The following is a 23,757-nucleotide window of genomic DNA, read 5'->3' on the forward strand; positions in this document are numbered from 1 at the left end:
GCTGCCACGTTTCTCAGTGAGCACGTTATTCCATTATAAAATCCCCGTTTCTAGGCCTCAAAAGGGCCTGGACACCAGATTCAGCTCCTGTCTCCTGAAGCCCTCGCTGAGGAGCGACACGGCCCCCACCTGTATCCTCGACCCTTCACTTACTTCCTGCCTCGCAGTGCCCGGTTCAGCTTGGCCCTGCCTCTGAGTCTGCCAAGAATATGTTATGATTCCAGTTATCAGTTCAGCCCTCCTTCCCTGCATTCCTAAAGCTACTGAACTGCATCAATAGTTTCCGTCATGGTCTAGCCTTTACGGCCCCACGTTAGAGAAATACTGTATTAATGGTCATTTAATATTCTTCATCACGCACTACATGTAGAATAATGCATGGTCCATTCTTAGAATCAAGTTAGCCTTTCCCCTCCTGACTTCTAGTTTATATCAACATGTTCTCTAAACATCAGATACTAGATACTGCTTAGGTACATGTCGCCCTGACTCTCCAGACTTCAGTCTCTGCTCCTAGCACAGAGTTCATAGCCCCCAGCTTCTCCTAGTGATACGTCATTGTTAGTTTGCGCGCACCATCAGGTTAGAGGTCCCGGCTCCTCAGGTAGTCCCCTCCATGGTTTCCGCCCCATTCATGACATATTCTGTTACGTTTGCATCACATGTCTATGTATACGCCCTGTTACACCTCTTTTCACCCTTATCTTTCGCGACTGCTACGCGTCACGCCTTTTGCTCCACCCACCGCTACGCCTATTGCAATGTAATGCTATGTGTTTGCGTTATGTATATATGCTCATGTACTGTTATTAAAAAGTTATCCTGACGCCGTCATTCCCGATCCTGTCCCCGGCAGCTGCCATCCTATTCCCGTGCAGGTCGTCCTGTTCCTGTCCTTATGCTGTATTAAACCTGCAAAACTCCTACTACCTCGAATCTTGACTCTTATTTATTGAGCTATCTGTTATTCATTTATTCATTCAAAAATAGGGTATTATTTATTTATTTACCACAGGGTGGCAGTGATGAACCAGAGGGTGGCACTGGTGAACTAGAGGGTGGCACTGGTGAACCAGAGGGTGCTGTGATGAACCAGAGGGTGGCAGTGATGATCCAGAGGGTGACAGTGATAATCCAGAGGGTGGCAGTGGCAAACCAAAGGGTGGCAGTGATGAACCAGATGGTGGCAGTGATGATCCAGAGGGTGGCAGTGATGAACCAGAGGGTGGCAGTGGTGAACCAGAGGGTGCTGTGATGAACCAGAGGGCGGCAGTGATGAACCAGAGGGTGGCAGTGATGAACCAGAGGGTGGCAGTGATGAACCGGAGGGTGGCAATGGTGAACCAGAGGGTGGCAGTGATGAACCAGAGGGTGACAGTGATGAACCAGAGGGTGGCAGTGGTGAACCAGAGGGTGGCAGTGATGAACCAGAGGGTGGCAGTGGTGAACCAGAGGGTGGCAGTGATGAACCAGAGGGTGGAAGTGATTAACCAGAGGGTGGCAGTGGTGAACCAGATGGGTGCTGTGATGAACCAGAGGGTGGCAGTGATGAACCAGAGGGTGACAGTGATGAACCGGAGGGTGGCATTGGTGAACCAGAGGGTGGCAGTGGTGAACCAGAAGGTGGCAGTGATGAACCTGAGGGTGGCAGTGGTGAACCAGAGGGTGGCAGTGATGAACCAGAGGGTGGCAGTGATGAACCAGGGGGTGGCAGGGGTGAACAAGAGGGTGGCAGTGGTGAACCAGGGGGTGGCAGTGATGAACAAGAGGGTGGCAGTGATGAACCAGAGGGTGACAGTGGTGAACCAGAGGGTGTCAGTGGTGAACCAGGGGGTGGCAGTGATGAACCAGAGGGTGCTGTGATGAACCGGAGGGTGGCAGTGGTGAACCAGAGGGTGGCAGTGGTGAACCAGAGGGTGGCAATGATGAACCAGAGGGTGGCAGTGGTGAACCAGAGGGTGGCAGTGATGAGCCAGAGGGTGACAGTGATGATCCAGAAGGAGCTGTGATGAACTAGAGGGTGGCAGTGATTAACTATAGGGTGGCAGTGGTGAACCAGAGGGTGCTGAGATGAACCAGAGGATGGCAGTGATGAACCAGAGGGTGGCAGTCGTGAACCAGAGGGTGCCAGTGATGAACCAGAGGGTGGCAGTGATGAACCAGAGGGTGGCACTGGTGAACCAGAGGGTGGCACTGGTGAACCAGAGGGTGCTGTGATGAACCAGAGGGTGGCAGTGATGAACCAGAGGGTGACAGGTGATGATCCAGAGGGTGGCAGTGGCAAACCAGAGGGTGGTAGTGATGAACCAGAGGGTGGCAGTGATGATCCAGAGGGTGGCAGTGATGATCCAGAGGGTGGCAGTGATGATCCAGAGGGTGGCAGTCGTGAACCAGAGGGTGGCAGTGATGAACCAGAGGGTGGCACTGGTGAACCAGAGGGTGGCACTGGTGAACCAGAGGGTGGCAGTGGTGAACCAGAGGGTGGCAGTGATGAACCAGAGGGTGATGAGATGAACCAGAGGGTGGCAGTGATGTACCAGAGGATGGCAGTGGTGAACCAGAGGGAGCTGTGATGAACCAGAGGGTGGCAGTGGTGAACCAGAGGGTGGCAGTGATAAACCAGAGGGTGGCAGTGATGAACCAGAGGGTGGCAGTGATGAACCAGAGGGTGGCAGGGGTGAACCAGAGGGTGGCAGTGGTGAACCAGGGGGTGGCAGTGATGAACAAGAGGGTGGCAGTGATGAACTAGAGGGTGACAGTGGTGAACCAGAGGGTGACAGTGGTGAACCAGAGGGTGCTGTGATGAACCAGATGGTGGCAGGGGTGAACCAGAGGGTGGCAGTGGTGAACCAGAGGGTGGCAGTGGTGAACCAGAGGGTGCTGTGATGAACCAGAGGGTGCCAGTGATGAACCAGAGGGTGACAGTGGTGAACCAGAGGGTGGCAATGATGAACCAGAGGGTGGCAGTGGTGAACCAGAGGGTGGCAGAGATGAGCCAGAGGGTGACAGTGATGATCCAGAGGATGGCAGTGGTGAACCAGAGGGTGGCAGTGATGAACTAGAGGGTGGCAGTGATGAACCAGAGGGTGGCAGTGGTGAACCAGAGGGTGGCAGTGGTGAACCACAGGGTGATGTGATGAACCAGAGGGTGGCAGTGATGAACCAGACGGTGGCACTGGAGAACCAGAGGGAGCTGTGATGAACCAGAGGGTGGCAGTGATAAACCAGAGGGTGGCAGTGGTGAACCAGAGGTTGCTGAGATGAACCAGAGGGCGGCAGTGATGAACCAGAGGGTGGCAGTGATGAACCAGAGGGTGGCAGTCGTGAACCAGAGGGTGCCAGTGATGAACCAGAGGGTTGTGGAAAAGTAAATTTTGCCATGTTCTGTGTCCCTACGTGTCATCCATCATATGTTATGTGTGCATGATTAAATATGCATATGTATTCCCCATGTTCGATTCAAGACGCAATTACAGTTGTGTCCATCTCTAGTATGCCAGTTTCCAGTTCTCGTGAATACTACGAATATCAGGCCTATGTAAAGCTACGCTGCCACGTTTCTCAGTGAGCACGTTATTCCATTATAAAATCCCCGTTTCTAGGCCTCAAAAGGGCCTGGACACCAGATTCAGCTCCTGTCTCCTGAAGCCCTCGCTGAGGAGCGACACGGCCCCCACCTGTATCCTCGACCCTTCACTTACTTCCTGCCTCGCAGTGCCCGGTTCAGCTTGGCCCTGCCTCTGAGTCTGCCAAGAATATGTTATGATTCCAGTTATCAGTTCAGCCCTCCTTCCCTGCATTCCTAAAGCTACTGAACTGCATCAATAGTTTCCGTCATGGTCTAGCCTTTACGGCCCCACGTTAGAGAAATACTGTATTAATGGTCATTTAATATTCTTCATCACGCACTACATGTAGAATAATGCATGGTCCATTCTTAGAATCAAGTTAGCCTTTCCCCTCCTGACTTCTAGTTTATATCAACATGTTCTCTAAACATCAGATACTAGATACTGCTTAGGTACATGTCGCCCTGACTCTCCAGACTTCAGTCTCTGCTCCTAGCACAGAGTTCATAGCCCCCAGCTTCTCCTAGTGATACGTCATTGTTAGTTTGCGCGCACCATCAGGTTAGAGGTCCCGGCTCCTCAGGTAGTCCCCTCCATGGTTTCCGCCCCATTCATGACATATTCTGTTACGTTTGCATCACATGTCTATGTATACGCCCTGTTACACCTCTTTTCACCCTTATCTTTCGCGACTGCTACGCGTCACGCCTTTTGCTCCACCCACCGCTACGCCTATTGCAATGTAATGCTATGTGTTTGCGTTATGTATATATGCTCATGTACTGTTATTAAAAAGTTATCCTGACGCCGTCATTCCCGATCCTGTCCCCGGCAGCTGCCATCCTATTCCCGTGCAGGTCGTCCTGTTCCTGTCCTTATGCTGTATTAAACCTGCAAAACTCCTACTACCTCGAATCTTGACTCTTATTTATTGAGCTATCTGTTATTCATTTATTCATTAAAAAATAGGGTATTATTTATTTATTTACCACATAATGGCGCCCGAACAGGAACTTGCCCTTTCCCCACGCGTCGGTGAAGCCACGCCGACCCCCTGACCCTCTGCAGTCGTGACGGAACTCTTCTGCGCACCGGCAGATATTTCTGCTTCAAGTATCCCTCAGGCCCACGGAGGAGACGGAGGAGGCGGTCCAGCATCCAGACGAGACGGTGGAGGAACGCGGCGAGTCCCGACCAGAGCCCAAGCCGAGAGTCCAAGGTCCGAGGTATCCGGAGGTCCACCCGTAACTGAAGTCCGAAGTTCGTCGTCCGTCGTCGAAGCAGTCCAGTCCAGTCTGAGGCCTTCCGTTCTTGCTGCCCGGTGAGTACCGTTACTGGGGTGGTATCTAGACAGGGTCAATCTAATTGACTCTGGTCTGTGGGTTGGTGGTACACAGACCCACAAACGAAGTGTCCACTTCGGTGGATGCGGGTCCTGAACGTGTCTCTTTATGAGACCGGTAAGTTTCGTACTGTTTCAGCAGTGCATCTAGTTTCTGTTCTAGTCAGTTCTGTTCTCGGGAAAATTCATGTATTCTGTGTTCCGTATTCCAGGTAGTATTCTGTTCGAACTGTTATTTTAAATGTTCTTCATGTATTTTAATGTCGTGGTATGAATGGGGAATAAGTATCGTGTTCATTGTGTATTGTATTGTGCCTAGATTACAGTCCGGTCATGCCCCTGTTTTCCAAGTTACGTCAGTTAAAAACTAGAAAGGGTCTGCTGGAAGCAGCAGTTCCAGTTCCGCCTAGGGACAGTCCAGGTCATTTTATGTATCAGAAGCATGGCATAAGTGCCATATTATATCTAGATTTATGGGTAGATTATACCAAACAGTTAGAAGAAAAGTATAGATGGCCCGTATCGGGCACATGGGATGCCGAGTGCATCATGCGAGTAGAAGAAGCATTATGGAAAAAGAAAGCCAGACAGTCACAGAAAGATGCCATCGAGTTATGGCGCAAAGAAGCTCATAAAAGAACCGAAAAAGAAATCAGAAAGTCAGAATTAAGTAGAGAATCCTTAGAACGAGCACAAGAAAAAGAACTAATCGAGATAGGTGAACAAGTCAAAGCCGAACAGTCAGACAGACAGAGGCATGCCCTTATTAAGGGTATGTATCCTCTTCTTGCCGAGGGCTTGCCAAAAGCGACCCCAGAGGCATCCAGTAATTTCCCGCCACTATTAGTTCCGACCAAGTTACGTCACAAACAGACCGCAGCTGATATTTTTATTTCGTCCTATTTGGACGACACAGTCCCAGAATATGCAAATCCTGTTCGCGCTCCGCCAGTCCCTGTAAATCAGGCACTTCCCGCTCCTCCAGACACCGGAGTACCTGTTACGGTACCCCCGGTCCAGCCCGCCATACAGGTCCAGCCCGCATTTCAACTTCCTGCCGTGCAAAGACGAAAAGCATCAGTTGATGATTCTAGTTTAGGGGCCGCAGGAGGAGGTCCTCCTCGAACCCCGCCGCCACATAAGCGTTTAACGACAGCCGAATTACATATGCAAGCGTCACAACGTACGCCCAGACATCAGTCTGTTGCAGAAATAAGAAAATCCCTTGCCGAATGCGGCTATGATCCAGTCCCAGGAGAGGATAATATGGTTTTATATTCATTACGCGTAAGAAATGTGGCCGAGTATCTAGTCACCCTACCGAATATGAAAGAAGATCTAGACAGAATATATCGTTTCATCCGTACAGGGGAAGATCCAGAAAGCATTGGCGAGGCCATGTCTCAATGGAAAGCTGAGACCCAGCTCATGATATTAAAGTTTCTGATCAATTGTCTAATAAGAGAACAAGATTACCCGTCTAAAGATCCAGCCGAAATGAAAACCCTGACAAGGTGGAGTGATAATATAGCCGAGGGTAAGCACAAGACCGTCGGTGCTATGGAGAGTATGTACAAGAAAATCCGTAAAGAAATAATAAGGTTACACGATCAACGTAAAGCAGCACAAGTAAGCGAGAAAGAAAGTAACTCTGATACTGAAGAGGTAGAGGACGAGAATCCCGACAGAATAGCGTATGTAGGAAAATCTAGATTTCCAGATCGCCATTTACGCCTAGAACACAAGTCTACTTTCCATCATCCAGCACCAGAACAAGGTTCTCTAGAACAAGTATTCCAAGCTACCGATCACATTCTGAAATCACGAATCGGTTACAGTGAGTTGAGTACCATGCATGAACAGGAACTAGTCCGATCAGCAGTCCGATGGATTACTGATTCTACCACTTTTCCAGACGAAATAGTGGCACAAATGTTTCTGAAAATGCCCCCAGCCGAGCAACGACTGGCGGGTATGTATATGATTCAGCACCTCATTACATTGTATGAGGGTCAGCACTCTGATCCAGGCCCGTTACATGATATCCTGAACGAGTTACTCCAGTATAGATGGAAAGGTTTAGGTACCGATTTAATTAGTGTCGTTCTAGAACAACGTCACAAATATAGAACGTTTTTGAACCCGCATTTTGTTCATGTCTCACCCCCAGAAAGTAAACCATTTTACATGGAGAGACAGAATCCGTTACGAGAAGTCCACCCAGTTAGAGGAACGGGTGGCGAACTAGAACGAGTGTTTGTTTACACTCCGATTACAAAGATGGAACTCCTAGAGATGAAGAAATTAATCCCCTGTCATGATAAAGATCCAGCAGGGTTCCACCGAGAATTAAAAGACATGCTCCGTATGGGAGAATACACGTATCCAGATATAATTAAAATGTTAAAGGTTCTGCTGCCCGCAGGGGTGTATGAAAAGCTCAAGGAAAAAGAATGGGAGGTGGGAGAGAAAAAGATCGATTGGGCAGTTCTAGAAGCTGAAGATAAGGCACGAGTACCAGGTACCGGTCTTGGAGCGAAATGTAAAGAATTACCAGAATTATTAATACAAGTTTTACCCAGATTATTGACAACTAGAAAAGAAGACTGGGATGCAATCTCAGCCTGTAAACAGAAACAAGATGAAGATATTAGTGATTTTTATTCTAGATTTGAGAAATGTTTTAGCATTAACAGTGGCCTCAAGACAAGTAGTGAGTCATACCCTCATCTTTTTGTTACTAAATTAGTCGAGAATTCAAGTCCACAAATTAAAAATCGAGTTTTGAAAGTCGAAAGTACCTGGCAAGCTAATACCCCGTCCCAGATGTTGCAGATGCTCCAATACCACCAGAATAGAATCAGAGAAGAGCAAGAACACGAGAGAAAACGTATGAAAGACACGAAAATGAAAGTACTAGTTGCACAATCTGTTCCTCAAGACAGTCAGAAGAGGGGTCCAAATCAAGCCAGTCATCCTGCAGCTCCCGTTAAAGGGAACTGCAATTATTGTAAACAGCCAGGTCATTTTATAAACGAGTGTGCAGTTCTGAAACATAACATAGCTACCGGTAAGACTAAAGAAAGACCACGTCCGCCTAGACAAGAACAAGTTTCACAGATTCCTCAGCCACAGAATACACCACAGACAGTTACAGTACCGCAGCCTATCGCTGCAACACAGCACGTCACACAGCAGATGTACCAGTATGCACAGTCTGAGTATCCAGAGTACCAACAGTATTCATGAAACAGCCTAGAGAGGGAGGTAGGCTTGCCTCTCATCGAGATACCTGTAGATCAAGAAGGTCCCTATGTTCATAGTCAAGTATTAGGGAAAGACAGAAAGTTTTTGATTGATACAGGGGCAAGTAGGACCACAATTAGTCACGCCGAAGTTCCAGGGGCTCCGCTCTCAGGCTCAAGAAATGTTTCCCTTGGATTTTCAGGAAAACCTATCGTAAATGAAATTTCAAAGCCAGTTACTCTAGAAGTAGGTCCATTGTCCCGCACTACTGATCTGTTACTTACTAAGTCATGTCCAGAAAACCTATTAGGCATTAAAACACTGAAAGAGTTAGGTGCGGTTATATGCTGTTCCCCAGAGGGAATACGTCTGTTCCTACGTGACTTTAAGGGTCACTATGTATTACGAGATTTTGATCCCAGATTGTCTAATGTTCCGCAGCATCTATGGGCGCAAGGTCCAACTGATGTAGGTTACATGCAAATCACACCCCATCGTGTGACTCTCAAGCCAGGTGTGGTGTTACCACGAATCAGACAGTACAGATTGCCACCTGAGGCTGTAGCAGCCTTATCCAAAATTATTGACGAGCTCATCGCTCAAGGAGTAGTTGTAGAAACTGACTCCAATGTATGCAATTCTCCGATCATTCCAGTCATGAAACGTACTGATCCAAATGCACCCCCAGTATATCGATTAGTGATTGACCTACGAGAACTTAATAAATGTATCATTCCCCAGTATCCAGTTGTCCCAGATATCTCTTCCCTATTAACAGCCATTGATTCCGAAGCTTCATTTTTCACTGTCATAGACCTCAAGAACGCGTTTTTCAGTGTTCCTATTCATCCAGACAGCCAGTTTCTTTTCGGATTCTGTTTAAATGGAAGGAGCTATATGTTCACACGAGCTCCTCAAGGTTTCACAGAAAGTCCTAGTATTTACAGTCAAGCACTCAAGAGACAACTAGACAACATTCACATGCCAACTGACACTGCCCTGCTCCAGTATGTCGATGATCTACTGATCACTGCCCGTTCTGAACGTGCTTGCGAGCGAGCATCCCTTACAGTCTTGTATTTCCTAGCCGAGATGGGGCACAAGGTGTCCCCTTCTAAGCTTCAATTCTGTGTCCAGCAAGTGGTCTACTTAGGACACTTACTGTCCAAGAGGGGTAGGCAGTTGACACCAGACCGTATCCAGTTAATAGCGAGTCTTCCTCAGCCCAAGACCCAGAAGGAGGTACGTGCTTTTATCGGCCTTACTTCTTATTGTAGACAATGGATTCCTCAGTATGCATTCCTAGCCAAACCACTGATACAATTAACGACACAGGAGGCAGCCGTATCGACTGTCCTCCCTTGGACATCTGAACATACACTCAGTTTCAATGAGTTAAAGAAAGCCCTATGTCAAGCTCCAGTTCTAGCTACACCAAACTACAGTAAGTCTTTTACACTTTTCGTCACTGAACGTGAAGGTACAGCATTATCTGTTCTTACACAAGATCAAGCAGGACAATACAAGCCATGTGCTTATTTTTCGAGCACATTAGATCCTGTAGCCCAGGCTCTGCCTGCGTGCCTCAAGTCAGTTGCAGCCACAGCCCTAGCTATCAGACAAAGTGATTCCATAGTCTTAGGACATACCTTGACAGTACAAGTTCCACATTCCGTGGAAGTTCTTTTAAACCGAACACAAACTCAGCACTTGACAATTGCACGTTTAACAGGTTATGAATTGACACTGTTCCAGCCACACATAGAAATCAGACGCTGCAACGTTTTAAATCCTGCTACACTGTTACCATCAGTTAATTCAAATTCTGACACACACGACTGTGTGGAAGTAGTTAACATTACGACAAAGCCAAGACAAGATCTGACAGATATTCCGTTACCAAATCCCGACCTGACACTTTATGTGGATGGTTCATGCATGAGAACAAGTACAGGAGAACTAGTCGCCGCGTATGCAGTGACTACCGACACCGAGGTTATTGAAACACACCGTATTGACACCCTGTCCGCTCAAGCAGCAGAGCTAGTTGCTCTGACACAAGCCTGCATACACGCTAAGAACCGGAAAGTTAATGTTTACACAGATTCACGCTACGCATTCGGAGTTGTACACGACTTTGGAGTGCTCTGGCAGGAGAGAGGTTTCATGACTTCTCGTGGAACCAAGATTCAGCATGGTCTCCTTATTCAAGCTCTGTTAGATGCCATACATTTACCGACATCCATTGCTATCATGAAGTGCAAAGCACATACGAAAGTTACTGACATTATTTCCCAGGGTAACGATCTAGCAGATCGCACAGCCAAGCTTACAGCACAGACTCCAGACATTCCAGTCAACATGACACACACTCCAGATCCGACTACATGCATGACAGTTAAGGACCCTACTCAAGATGTCATAGATATCCAGTTACACGCTACTCCCGATGAAATCAAGAAATGGTCCGAACAAGGAGGGGTCCAGACAGATCAAAGATGGTTAACGAAGGGTAGAGCCACATGGTTTCTCCCCGACTCTATGGTTCAAGTCATTATCAATACCGCACATAGTCCAGCACATTTAGGAGAAAAAGCTATGTTAGACAGTATCCAGAACATCTGGTTCAACAAGCATTTACGAGCTGCAGCCAAGCAGAAAGTCCGTACCTGTATGATATGTTGTCAGTTTAATCCAGGTAAAAGTGTCCCGGTGGAACAAGGGGGATTCCAGCCTCCTGACCACCCTTTTGAAGTCCTCCAGATGGATTATATTCAGATGGAGCGATGTCGAGGTTTCAAGTATGTCCTTGTAGTTGTATGCGCTTTGTCCAGGTGGACAGAAGCATATCCAGTCCCAGATTACACAGCCGCGACCACTGCCAAGCAGTTGGTTCGTGAGTTCTTCCCCCGTTATGGACTCCCTAGAGTCGTATATTCTGATAACGGCCAGCCATTCTCATCAGAGTTAATGAAGCATGTTTCCCTCTTGTTAGGATACCAGTGGAAGTTCCATTGTGTACGCCATCCTGAAGCAGCCGGTCTCGTAGAGAGACATAACCAGACCCTGAAAATCCGCATCGCTAAAGTGTGTAAAGAGAAAGGTGTGGACTGGCTAGTAGCTCTGCCAGTTGCCCTGTTCTATATGCGCATGGTCGCACATTCCAGATCAGGTCTGTCCCCGTACGAGGTCGTATTCGGCCGCCCCCCTAACATGTGGGGTACTCCTAGACCCCGAAGTATTACCGATGTTTCAAGTAATATGCTGACAGATTACCTAGCTTCCTTGATGTCTGCCCTCAACTCTTGTCGTTCACAGGTTGCCGCCGCATTTCCAGACAATACCGAGGTGGCACCGCATGAAATCGTTCCAGGATCCATGGTCCTTGTCCGGAATTTTGACCGCTCAAGTCCGCTGGAGCCTCGTTGGAAGGAGCCCCGACAGGTCCTCCTCGCCACCCGTACAGCCGTGAAGTTGGAAGGTCGCAAAGGCTGGGTGCACCTTTCGCATGTAAAGAAGTTTTATGGACTGAAACCCGTCTCAAAGAACATTTCCCAGGATTTGAAGGATTGCCAAAATATTGTTCTCAAGGACTGTCCCGCAAAAGACATTGCTACAAACCCTCCCCTGTTAGAGAAAACTCCGCAACAGGAGTATAAACTCAAGTTAAGGTCTAGTAAAATAAGTCAGCCAGTTTGATTGTCTAAGTCCTCCCCTAGGTGAAACGGTTAGACTGTTTCTGACATGTATAAAATAGACCCCCATAGTGAGAGAGTTAGTCAAAACTCAATCCGATGTATCATTTTTCTATGTTTCATATTATTTCTCAGCATTATGATTTCCTGCACCAGTTATGCATTTTACCTGTGTTTCCCAGTTCTTCATGTAAATAAGTCTGCTAATGCTACAGTAGAACACACGTTTAGTGATCTGCCTCCTCATGAACTCTCTTACCGCCTCGCTATGCGAAATAATTCTTTTATCCGCATGTTACATTATTCACACCAGACCAGCAATGCCACTAATTGTTGGGTGTGTGGTCGACTCCCCCCTTTCCAGACACCAAAGGGAGTTCTGCCACTCTTTCCTTATCCATTTTCACATAATGGTTCGTGTGGAGCATGGTCCACGTTAACGTCATCCTCAACAGATATGTCTTTTCTTAACAGTACATGTTTTCCAGACAAGCAAGGTCTCCCCCACAGAATCGGGTTAGATCTAGAAAATGAAGTTTACAATTTAGGTAATTATTCTTCGAATTTCATGGTCCTGAATGTTCAGTCTGATTCCACTCCAGATTTACCTGCAATTTCAGTACTACCAGTCAAAGGCGAATTATGTGTCCGAAATAATGGTTCCGTACATGTAGGACATAGTGATTGTACTACTATTGTCAAGTATAGTGACAGTGGGAAATCTATTTTCAAAGCTTCACGTCATTCTTATTTTATTTGTGGTCAAACTGCATATGTTCGTCTGCCCCTCGATTGGGAGGGAACCTGTTACATTGCCTTCCTACTGCCACCAGTTTTCCTAGCCCCATCTGATTATCATAGAAACACACATCTAGTACACATTAGACATAGAAGGGAGTCCCCAATTGTCGATTATACTGAAACTGCCCTAGAACAGTATACAGATTTCAACAGAGGTTTCTTTTTCTTTATAGGACCTATCCAGAATAGTAAACTAATCCGCAGGTTAACCAGAACCCTTGAAGCTGTAGTCAATGAGACTGCCTCTGCTCTAGGTAACTTAACCGAAGAGCAATCTGCTATGAGATTTGTCGTTTTACAGAATCGTCTCGTCCTTGACGTCATATTGGCCGATAGGGGCGGGGCCTGTAGAGTCATCGGATCTAGTTGCTGCATTTTCATTCCAAATAACGCGCCGTCTGTTTATTCAGCTATAACCAGACTTCATAAAATTGCCCATCTGTTACACCAAGATCCAGGCACCTGGACATGGTCCGGTTGGTTCTGGAATATAATTTCCGCCTGGGGATGGAAAGTCTTGTCCTTTCTAGGTATTGCAGTAGCGATCATATTCAGCTGCTGCCTCTGTATACAATGTGGCCCTGCGATTTGCGGCATTTGTGCTACCTCTTGTATTCCTAGTCCCAAGCCCCGTTCTAAATCCCGTTCCAAAAGAATTCGAGACGAGCAAATGATACTGTATGAAATGATAGATGGTATCATGAATATTGATGTTTCCTGAAGGAAACGTAGTGACAAGGAGGGAATGTGGAAAAGTAAATTTTGCCATGTTCTGTGTCCCTACGTGTCATCCATCATATGTTATGTGTGCATGATTAAATATGCATATGTATTCCCCATGTTCGATTCAAGACGCAATTACAGTTGTGTCCATCTCTAGTATGCCAGTTTCCAGTTCTCGTGAATACTACGAATATCAGGCCTATGTAAAGCTACGCTGCCACGTTTCTCAGTGAGCACGTTATTCCATTATAAAATCCCCGTTTCTAGGCCTCAAAAGGGCCTGGACACCAGATTCAGCTCCTGTCTCCTGAAGCCCTCGCTGAGGAGCGACACGGCCCCCACCTGTATCCTCGACCCTTCACTTACTTCCTGCCTCGCAGTGCCCGGTTCAGCTTGGCCCTGCCTCTGAGTCTGCCAAGAATATGTTATGATTCCAGTTATCAGTTCAGCCCTCCTTCCCTGCATTCCTAAAGCTACTGAACTGCATCAATAGTTTCCGTCATGGTCTAGCCTTTACGGCCCCACGTTAGAGAAATACTGTATTAATGGTCATTTAATATTCTTCATCACGCACTACATGTAGAATAATGCATGGTCCATTCTTAGAATCAAGTTAGCCTTTCCCCTCCTGACTTCTAGTTTATATCAACATGTTCTCTAAACATCAGATACTAGATACTGCTTAGGTACATGTCGCCCTGACTCTCCAGACTTCAGTCTCTGCTCCTAGCACAGAGTTCATAGCCCCCAGCTTCTCCTAGTGATACGTCATTGTTAGTTTGCGCGCACCATCAGGTTAGAGGTCCCGGCTCCTCAGGTAGTCCCCTCCATGGTTTCCGCCCCATTCATGACATATTCTGTTACGTTTGCATCACATGTCTATGTATACGCCCTGTTACACCTCTTTTCACCCTTATCTTTCGCGACTGCTACGCGTCACGCCTTTTGCTCCACCCACCGCTACGCCTATTGCAATGTAATGCTATGTGTTTGCGTTATGTATATATGCTCATGTACTGTTATTAAAAAGTTATCCTGACGCCGTCATTCCCGATCCTGTCCCCGGCAGCTGCCATCCTATTCCCGTGCAGGTCGTCCTGTTCCTGTCCTTATGCTGTATTAAACCTGCAAAACTCCTACTACCTCGAATCTTGACTCTTATTTATTGAGCTATCTGTTATTCATTTATTCATTCAAAAATAGGGTATTATTTATTTATTTACCACAGGGTGGCAGTGATGAACCAGAGGGTGGCACTGGTGAACTAGAGGGTGGCACTGGTGAACCAGAGGGTGCTGTGATGAACCAGAGGGTGGCAGTGATGATCCAGAGGGTGACAGTGATAATCCAGAGGGTGGCAGTGGCAAACCAAAGGGTGGCAGTGATGAACCAGATGGTGGCAGTGATGATCCAGAGGGTGGCAGTGATGAACCAGAGGGTGGCAGTGGTGAACCAGAGGGTGCTGTGATGAACCAGAGGGCGGCAGTGATGAACCAGAGGGTGGCAGTGATGAACCAGAGGGTGGCAGTGATGAACCGGAGGGTGGCAATGGTGAACCAGAGGGTGGCAGTGATGAACCAGAGGGTGACAGTGATGAACCAGAGGGTGGCAGTGGTGAACCAGAGGGTGGCAGTGATGAACCAGAGGGTGGCAGTGGTGAACCAGAGGGTGGCAGTGATGAACCAGAGGGTGGAAGTGATTAACCAGAGGGTGGCAGTGGTGAACCAGATGGGTGCTGTGATGAACCAGAGGGTGGCAGTGATGAACCAGAGGGTGACAGTGATGAACCGGAGGGTGGCATTGGTGAACCAGAGGGTGGCAGTGGTGAACCAGAGGGTGGCAGTGATGAACCTGAGGGTGGCAGTGGTGAACCAGAGGGTGGCAGTGATGAACCAGAGGGTGGCAGTGATGAACCAGGGGGTGGCAGGGGTGAACAAGAGGGTGGCAGTGGTGAACCAGGGGGTGGCAGTGATGAACAAGAGGGTGGCAGTGATGAACCAGAGGGTGACAGTGGTGAACCAGAGGGTGTCAGTGGTGAACCAGGGGGTGGCAGTGATGAACCAGAGGGTGCTGTGATGAACCGGAGGGTGGCAGTGGTGAACCAGAGGGTGGCAGTGGTGAACCAGAGGGTGGCAATGATGAACCAGAGGGTGGCAGTGGTGAACCAGAGGGTGGCAGTGATGAGCCAGAGGGTGACAGTGATGATCCAGAAGGAGCTGTGATGAACTAGAGGGTGGCAGTGATTAACTATAGGGTGGCAGTGGTGAACCAGAGGGTGCTGAGATGAACCAGAGGATGGCAGTGATGAACCAGAGGGTGGCAGTCGTGAACCAGAGGGTGCCAGTGATGAACCAGAGGGTGGCAGTGATGAACCAGAGGGTGGCACTGGTGAACCAGAGGGTGGCACTGGTGAACCAGAGGGTGCTGTGATGAACCAGAGGGTGGCAGTGATGAACCAGAGGGTGACAGGTGATGATCCAGAGGGTGGCAGTGGCAAACCAGAGGGTGGTAGTGATGAACCAGAGGGTGGCAGTGATGATCCAGAGGGTGGCAGTGATGATCCAGAGGGTGGCAGTCGTGAACCAGAGGGTGGCAGTGATGAACCAGAGGGTGGCACTGGTGAACCAGAGGGTGGCACTGGTGAACCAGAGGGTGCTGTGATGAACCAGAGGGTGGCAGTGATGAACCAGAGGGTGACAGTGATGATCCAGAGGGTGGCAGTGGCAATCCAGAGGGAGGCAGTGATGAACCAGAGGGTGGCAGTGATGATCCAGAGGGTGGCAGTGGCGAACCAGAGGGTGGAAGTAATGAACCAGAGGGTGGCAGTGATGAACCAGAGTGTGGCAGTGATGAACCAGAGGGTGGCAGTGATGAACCAGAGGGTGCTGTGATGAACCAGAGGGTGGCAGTGATGAACCAGAGGGTGTCAGTGATGAACCAGAGGGTCGCAGTGGTGAACCAGAGGGTGCTGTGATGAACCAGAGGGTGGCAGTGATGAACCAGAGGGTGACAGTGATGAACCAGAGGGTGACAGTGGTGAACCAGAGGGTGACAGTGGTGAACCAGAGGGTGGCAGTGATGATCCAGAGGGTGGCAGTGATGATCCAGAGGGTGGCAGTCGTGAACCAGAGGGTGGCAGTGATGAACCAGAGGGTGGCACTGGTGAACCAGAGGGTGGCACTGGTGAACCAGAGGGTGCTGTGATGAACCAGAGGGTGGCAGTGATGAACCAGAGGGTGACAGTGATGATCCAGAGGGTGGCAGTGGCAATCCAGAGGGAGGCAGTGATGAACCAGAGGGTGGCAGTGATGATCCAGAGGGTGGCAGTGGCGAACCAGAGGGTGGAAGTAATGAACCAGAGGGTGGCAGTGATGAACCAGAGTGTGGCAGTGATGAACCAGAGGGTGGCAGTGATGAACCAGAGGGTGCTGTGATGAACCAGAGGGTGGCAGTGATGAACCAGAGGGTGTCAGTGATGAACCAGAGGGTCGCAGTGGTGAACCAGAGGGTGCTGTGATGAACCAGAGGGTGGCAGTGATGAACCAGAGGGTGACAGTGATGAACCAGAGGGTGACAGTGGTGAACCAGAGGGTGACAGTGGTGAACCAGAGGGTGGCAGTGATGAACCAGAGGGTGGCAGTGATGAGCCAGAGGGTGGCAGTGATGAACCAGAGGGTGACAGTGATACACAAGAGGGTGGCAGTGATGAACCAGAGGGTGGCAGTGGTGAACCAGAGGGTAGCAGTGATGAACCAGATCGTGACAGTGATGAAACAGAGGGTGGCAGTGGTGAACCAGAGGGTGCAGTGATGAACCAGAGGGTGGCAGTGATGAACCAGAGGGTGACAGTGATGAACCAGAGGGTGACAGTGGTGAACCAGAGGGTGGCAGTGATGAACCAGAGGGTGGCAGTGGTGAACCAGAGGGTGGCAGTGATGAACCAGAGGGTGGCAGTGATGAACCAGAGGGTGGCGCTGCTAAACTGCCCGGGAGCTCTGTGGGTGTGAGCCCCTGCGCTGCTGAGCTGCCCAGGGGTTGTGAGCCCACGTGCTACTGAACTGCCCCGGGGCCCAGTGGGTGTGAGCCCCCGTGCTGCTGAACTGCCCCGGAGCCCTCTCAGTGTGAAAATCATTTGTGCTCAATTGCCTGGGAGCCCTCTGAGTGTGAGCACACATTGTACTAAGTGTCCCCCTGCCCCCAGTACATATATACCCGTACCGTACAGTACCATTATGCTCTTGCACCATGAAGTCTGGTGCCTGGATGCTCCTGATCCGTGTAGGTGGTACCACCATCTGGTGCAGTCAAAATGTAAAGTCATAACTTGCTACACAGCACAAATAAACACGTGTCCCCCCTGGCACCGGTATACGCATGTACCAGGCTTGTAGCACCCGCATGCCAGCGCACCCTACTGCCCAGCGCCAGCATATACCTATACGGGGCAGTTTAGTATGAGATGGGACATTGTCCAGCAGCAGCTGCATGCGCCTGAACCCACTGAGCAGGATCAGAATGGCTTTGTACCAACACGCGCAGCAGAGCTATCTTGGACATCTGAAGGATTCTGGGGTCCTGTGCCAAACGTATTTTTGTATCCATGAGTTTCCCGAGCGCCATCCCCGTGTAGCTCCTGTAACGAGGAGGCTGCTTTCTCCTCATCTGCTGCTCTGCTCGGTCTCTGACCCTTTATAAACAAGATGCATGTGAACTCGCATAGAAGCCCCGCCCGTTTGGCCCCATCCACCACACACTAGTGGTATGAAACGTCTTCCCGCCTGTCCCCACTATAATGGCCAGCTCACTCAAGGGACCTTGGCGCGCTGGCAAAGTTACAGGCACACATGGTCACATATTTGTGCAAATGGCACAAAATTCCGCGATTTCGCGGGAAAATTCGCGAACTCGCTGACTTTTTTTGCAATTTCGCACGAATTCACGGACCGCGAATTCGCAAATTTCGCCCATACTTAGTTTACACTGTCACTCTGGTGAATGGCATAATGGGTGCCGCAGTCCACTTTTGACATTTAATTTATAGGTCCTGGGTACATATTTCTGTCCCGTATACGAGAGACTTATAGGTAAGTTAAATATGACAATCAGGTATATGCCAATTTCGTAATGTTGAAAGTAAGAGCACAATCTTTTTTCCATTGGTTAGTAGGGGTAAACCTCACAGCCAGCAAAACAGTCAAGGCAAAGATTTGGGAGTATACCATGGAAAAGATGTTAGTTTCCAACATTGGTACATTCTGCATGTGACACCGATGGTGAGGGGTTGAGAAATTAGGGTTGGCAATATCTAGTTTTGGGTTTCCTAGACTAGAAACAGTTGTCAAATTATTTTGTCTGAGGAAACACCATAACTGCATTGGCTATGTTCTCTTCACAGATGCAGAAGGACAGGGCTGTAAGGGGAAGAATAATCCAGCACCTACTAGGCACCACTGTAACCATGGAGGGGTGGCAGCCATGTTCCTCCAAGGGGCTCCATAACCTTCTCTCCCCTAAAGGCCCATCCCCAGAACTTAACAGGGACTGTTTAAGGAGGGCCCTAGCAGCAAAGGATTTCAAATCAATACATGTAGAAGTACTCAGCGGTTTGCTTTTGCTCAGGTAAGGGGTACCCACATTCTTCACCCACCTTTTCGTACAAAGTCATTTCCATACTGATATTTAACTGTAGGTGGAAGCTGCTGAAAAATTTCCATTTTCTCTCTTAGAACTCTCTCGGGGTCAGCTAGTCCTGTTTGGAATAGTCCAGGCTCAATTATAGACACTTTTACACCAAAAGCTTTCATGTCCCGCCTGAAAGAGAAACATATAATTACTGCAACTCGACCTGTATTGTGCATATTCAATCCACTGTATTTATATTTTAATAAAATGCTTTCTTGGAAAGGCTGTCCGTGCAAAATGATATGAAGAAAGTGACAGGACATTACACTAATAAATTATTTAAAAAATTTAAACTTATTGACACAGAAATGCAAGATCACAATGTTCATAAAAGACACAAATATACAGAGTCGTACAGCTGCACACATTGATAGAACAGACACAGAGTGCTTTTAAACAACGAATGTAAATAAAAAACATAATTGCTGTAAAATGCTCAGTAAGCGGTGATGTTCATAGTACCAATGCGCAATATTTACTGTAATTGCCCGGTTGATAAGAGCTATTCTGACACTGAAAAAACAAACTCACAGAAACTGATTCACAAACCTGTTTGTGCATCTAAGTTAAATTAGGTGCATACAAAAGGACTGTATTAGAGCCAGGTCCTACTGCTGATTTACAGAATTTGAAAGATCAGATTCTGCCCTCATAAGTTAGATTCCTTCATGTAGAATTTAACACTGTAGTTGGGGTTGACTTTACTTATAAGTATTTATTGTACCCAAATTAACGCCTTTTTAGTAACATTAGGGTAATAAAAGATTGGGGGAAAAGATAACAAGCATTTGCAATGCAATAGGTCTCGCATTATTAAAAGTTGGAACTTCTGGCATTGTAAATTACACTGTGTTTTAATTATATGTATTGTTTGAAGTGGAGTGATAATTTGACATATATGCAATTACACTACTGCAGGAGACAATCGGAAGAGCACATATGGAAGAACTACCTGAATAACATATGCACGCTAAAATTGAGAGCATTATGTTACAAGCAGCTAGCTAGGCAAGGTGCTGCGAAAGATTCTTGATATGCAATAGTCAGCCAACTGAGAGCTCTTGTACTCAAAACAGCAGGCCAACACATGACCATGTGAGACACAGCGGAAGCGGCCTTTCAGTGATGTGAGCATCTGCACCTACAGACATGAGACTTGTGTGACCCTTTGGAAGGAGGTTTGTCCTGGCGAAGATTTGCTGTAGTTCAGCTTAACCCAGGCCAACACAAGCTTGACCCAAGTGGTTATCTAAAAGTTAGTCACCATAAGGATGCTGGCTCCACCCAACCTTTCAGATCTATTTGCTTTGTCAATGCATTTTTTTCTGTAGCTCCTATTTTTCTGATGCTTTTGTGACAATCCTCCCAAGTTCAAAAGCAAACCTTGGCAAATACAACAGGTTTGACGCTTATGCAGCATGGGCAATCTTGACACGAATGTCCATTACTTGCACAGGGTTTGTACCACATGTGCTGTCAACTGGCCAAGCTCCTTCAAAAACGTTTCTCATTGGTTACCTGTACACACTTCTTTCAGCACCTGCCATCATTCACAACAATTGCTGGAAGTCAGCTGTGGTAAGAGCAGTGGGGCTGGGAGTTGTGGGGGTTTTCGGCTGGAAACAATGAGGGAAAATTAAATAACTAATTAATTTTCCCTCATCGTCCATCGAAATCCCCCCTTACCCGGCCCCACCGCTCTTGCCTGCACGCGACGCGGCTGCTGGAAGTGGGACCAAAAAAGATTCCTTAAACAAGAAATTGTTGGATTACACGGGCCCAAAACCTTTCGAAAAACGGCAGTCCAAAACTATATGAGATATTGGGAAAAGGGTGCACAATGTAGCCTCCAAGAGCACTTGACAAAAACACTTTCCTCGTGGTCCTGATTAAACCAGGGTTTATTGGGACACCTGCTTTAGACTCCATTGTAAACCATGGCTCCCTAAGCAATTGTTTGTGAAGTGAATAGCAAGAGACACTAACAGTGTGGAGGTATAATTTACCCATGGCAAAGGGGATAAGGAGACACCTACCACACATATTTCCAGCACCCTAACACCAGCAAAATGCATCAGTATTGTAAAGATAGCCAACAGTACAATATCTCTTCCGTAGTAACCAGTAACCTGATTATCTGAATCCTATGTTCATGAATGACACAGGATTTAAAAAAAAAAATACTATTTTAAATTAGATAAAATTGAAAGACTGGGAGTCTAGAAATACAAAGAGAAGGCTGGAGTGGATGAAGAAGGTATGAGGTGAAAGAGGGGAAAAGGCAAAACAGAGGACAGGGAAAGGCAAGATGCAAATGAGGGGGGATACATATGGACAAGAAGAGGGGCAGAGAGAGTAATTAAATATGGAAGGAAGTAAGAGAGGTTACAAAGAACTGAGAGAGAGCTGGAAGAGCCTAAAAGGACAGGTCGGATACTTCGGTCAATGGCAGCGGCCAAATAAAAATAAGTGGGAATAAAATGACAGAAGGGAAAATGAGAGACAAAAACAGGTGAGATGGACAACCGAAAGGCGGGGAGTAAGGGGATAGAACAGCGAGGGGATGCTGAGGTAGGATGAAAAAGAGAAAAGACACAAGAGATGGCATGAGAGAACAAGGACACCGAGTTGACAGGGGGAAAAACATGGATGGGATGAAGGAGAATAACAAGGAGGAGGAAGAGAAAGTAAAGAGCGTGAGAGAAAAGAATGATATGGAGTCAATAATGTCAGGAAGGAGAGGGTAGGTAGATATGGTGGCGAGTTGGGTGAAAAGAAAAGTTGGTAAGACGAAAAAGTGAGGCTGATGAGTAACAAAAGACAGAAAAAAATGCTTGTTTTACTTTGGCAGAGACTAAATTCAACAAGTAGACATCTTAGAGGGAGACTGGACAGGGTTTAAGCTTTTTGACCATAGACTTAGTGTGTTATATTTCCAGTTTACAAGTAAATGTTGTGGCTGAAAAAGCATGTCTGAGATTTTACACCCTCATCTTCGCAGAAGTGTGCCTGGTTTTAGTCGTTCTAAGTTCTACCGTGGTGGAAACTCCAGATAACAAGTGGAGATAAAAGTGAAAGAAAAAGCAATGACTTAAAACAGCGTTAAGCTGATGGTCAATGCTCAATACCTGGGCATACAACACTTTTAGTGGGAAAAACTTAAAACATATCGTTCCTGCACTGTAATATAAAGTCTAAACCTACTACTGTGACCAACTGGTTTCACCTGCTCCTACTCTGTGGGCAAGAAGAGTACTTTGCAGAGGTGTCAAAATATTCCTGGAACCTAACCTCTACGAACAATACTTAACAACAGGGCTTCCAGCTAACGAAAACAGCACTCACAGCGTGAGGGTGTCACTTTACAAATGCTCACAACCAATTCATTGCTTCTTACAACCAGGTAAAAATATGGCAATCTAAATAGAACGCACGAGGCAAGGGTAAAAATACTATAATTGCTAAAATATTTTAAAAATGAAAATATGGCAGAGATTTTCTTGTACTGACTTCAAACACCCCTGTCTAGATGACCCCCAGGGATTACCTTTCGGGCTGTAAAGTAAACGGAGCAGGTAAGGCGCGTAGGGCAAACATTCGGGCCTGCGGCAGGAGCAGGGCGCAGCCGCCCATTCCCAGCTAATTAACCACTTAGGGAGCAGCTGTGAAGTCTCCCCTGGGGAGCCGCCGATTCGAGCTCGTCACAAGCACAGCGGCGCCGCGCGCGGCCCCCCTCCCCCCGCACAGCAGGTGAAAATGCCCCGCAGCGAAGGGGTTAAAGTGTACTTTGCTCTCAGAGGTCGGGTTTCCAAGAATGCTCTCTTTCTGAGGGGATAGGTGCATGGGCATCCGCAGAAATGTTTCCAGGGGGGGGGGGGCAACATTTTAACTTCATCACCATCCTCCGACATGATTGAGCACAAGTATTAAATACATAAAAAAAAATCTAATAAGACAAAGAGCTTAAATAAACAAGAAAATCCATAGGGGGAAGAGAAAAATCTTGTGAGGCGCCACAGCAGACGACCTGCAACTACAAAAAAACAGAGGGAAAAACTAAAAATGACAGGAAAAAACCAAAACATTCTAAATCTGGTTGATGCGGTTCTAGAGCATGGGTACTCACAAACTTTCTCTCGGGGGCCAAATTTAAAGTGTGGTTTGTGGCCGAGGGCCGCACCGGTGGGGGCAGGGGCAGTGGGGGCGGGGGGAGAGGCTAGAGCAACAAAAACAACTATGACCATGAGGTTGAACACAGGTCCCTGCAGCGGACGCCTTCGTCCACGTAACCACCAGACCCGGCATTAACACATCTTTCTTTCTCTCTCTCTCTCTCTCTCTCTCTCTCTCTCTCTCTCTCTCTCTCTGTCTGTCTGTCTCTCTGTGTCCCTCCCTCTCTCTCTGTGTCCCTCCCTCTCTCTCTGTCTCCCTCCCTCTCTCTTTGTCTCCCTCCCTCTCTCTATCTCTCTGTCTCCGTCCCTCTCCCTGTCTCCCTCTGTCTCACTCACTCTGTCTATCTCTCTCTCCCTCGCTCTTTCTCTGTCTCCCTCCCTCTCCCTGTCTCCCTCCCTCTCTCCCTCTGTCTTCCTCCCTCTGTCTCCCTCCCTCTGTCTGTCTCTCTCCCTCTTTCTGTCTACCTCCCTCTGTCGCTCCCCTCCCTCTGTCTGTCTCCCTCTGTCTGTCTCCCTCTGTCTGTCGC

The 23,757-nt window shown here is 47.8% G+C and overlaps 1 protein-coding gene across 2 annotated transcripts in view; it reads right to left on the reverse strand.

Annotated features, from left to right (window-relative positions):
* The window catches only part of LOC144823263 (dehydrogenase/reductase SDR family member 9-like), a 170,872-nt gene that overhangs the window by 24,002 nt on the left and 123,113 nt on the right, over positions 1-23,757 (reverse strand). For both annotated transcript variants that reach the window (XM_078681617.1, XM_078681618.1), the window contains exon 4: positions 19,024-19,187. In XM_078681617.1, coding sequence (XP_078537743.1) covers positions 19,024-19,187 — 164 coding nt within the window. The remainder of the gene's footprint in view (positions 1-19,023; positions 19,188-23,757) is intronic.

This window comes from Lissotriton helveticus, chromosome 3_1 (genome assembly GCF_964261635.1).
Source record: "Lissotriton helveticus chromosome 3_1, aLisHel1.1, whole genome shotgun sequence".
NCBI classification, from domain to species: Eukaryota; Metazoa; Chordata; class Amphibia; order Caudata; family Salamandridae; genus Lissotriton; species Lissotriton helveticus.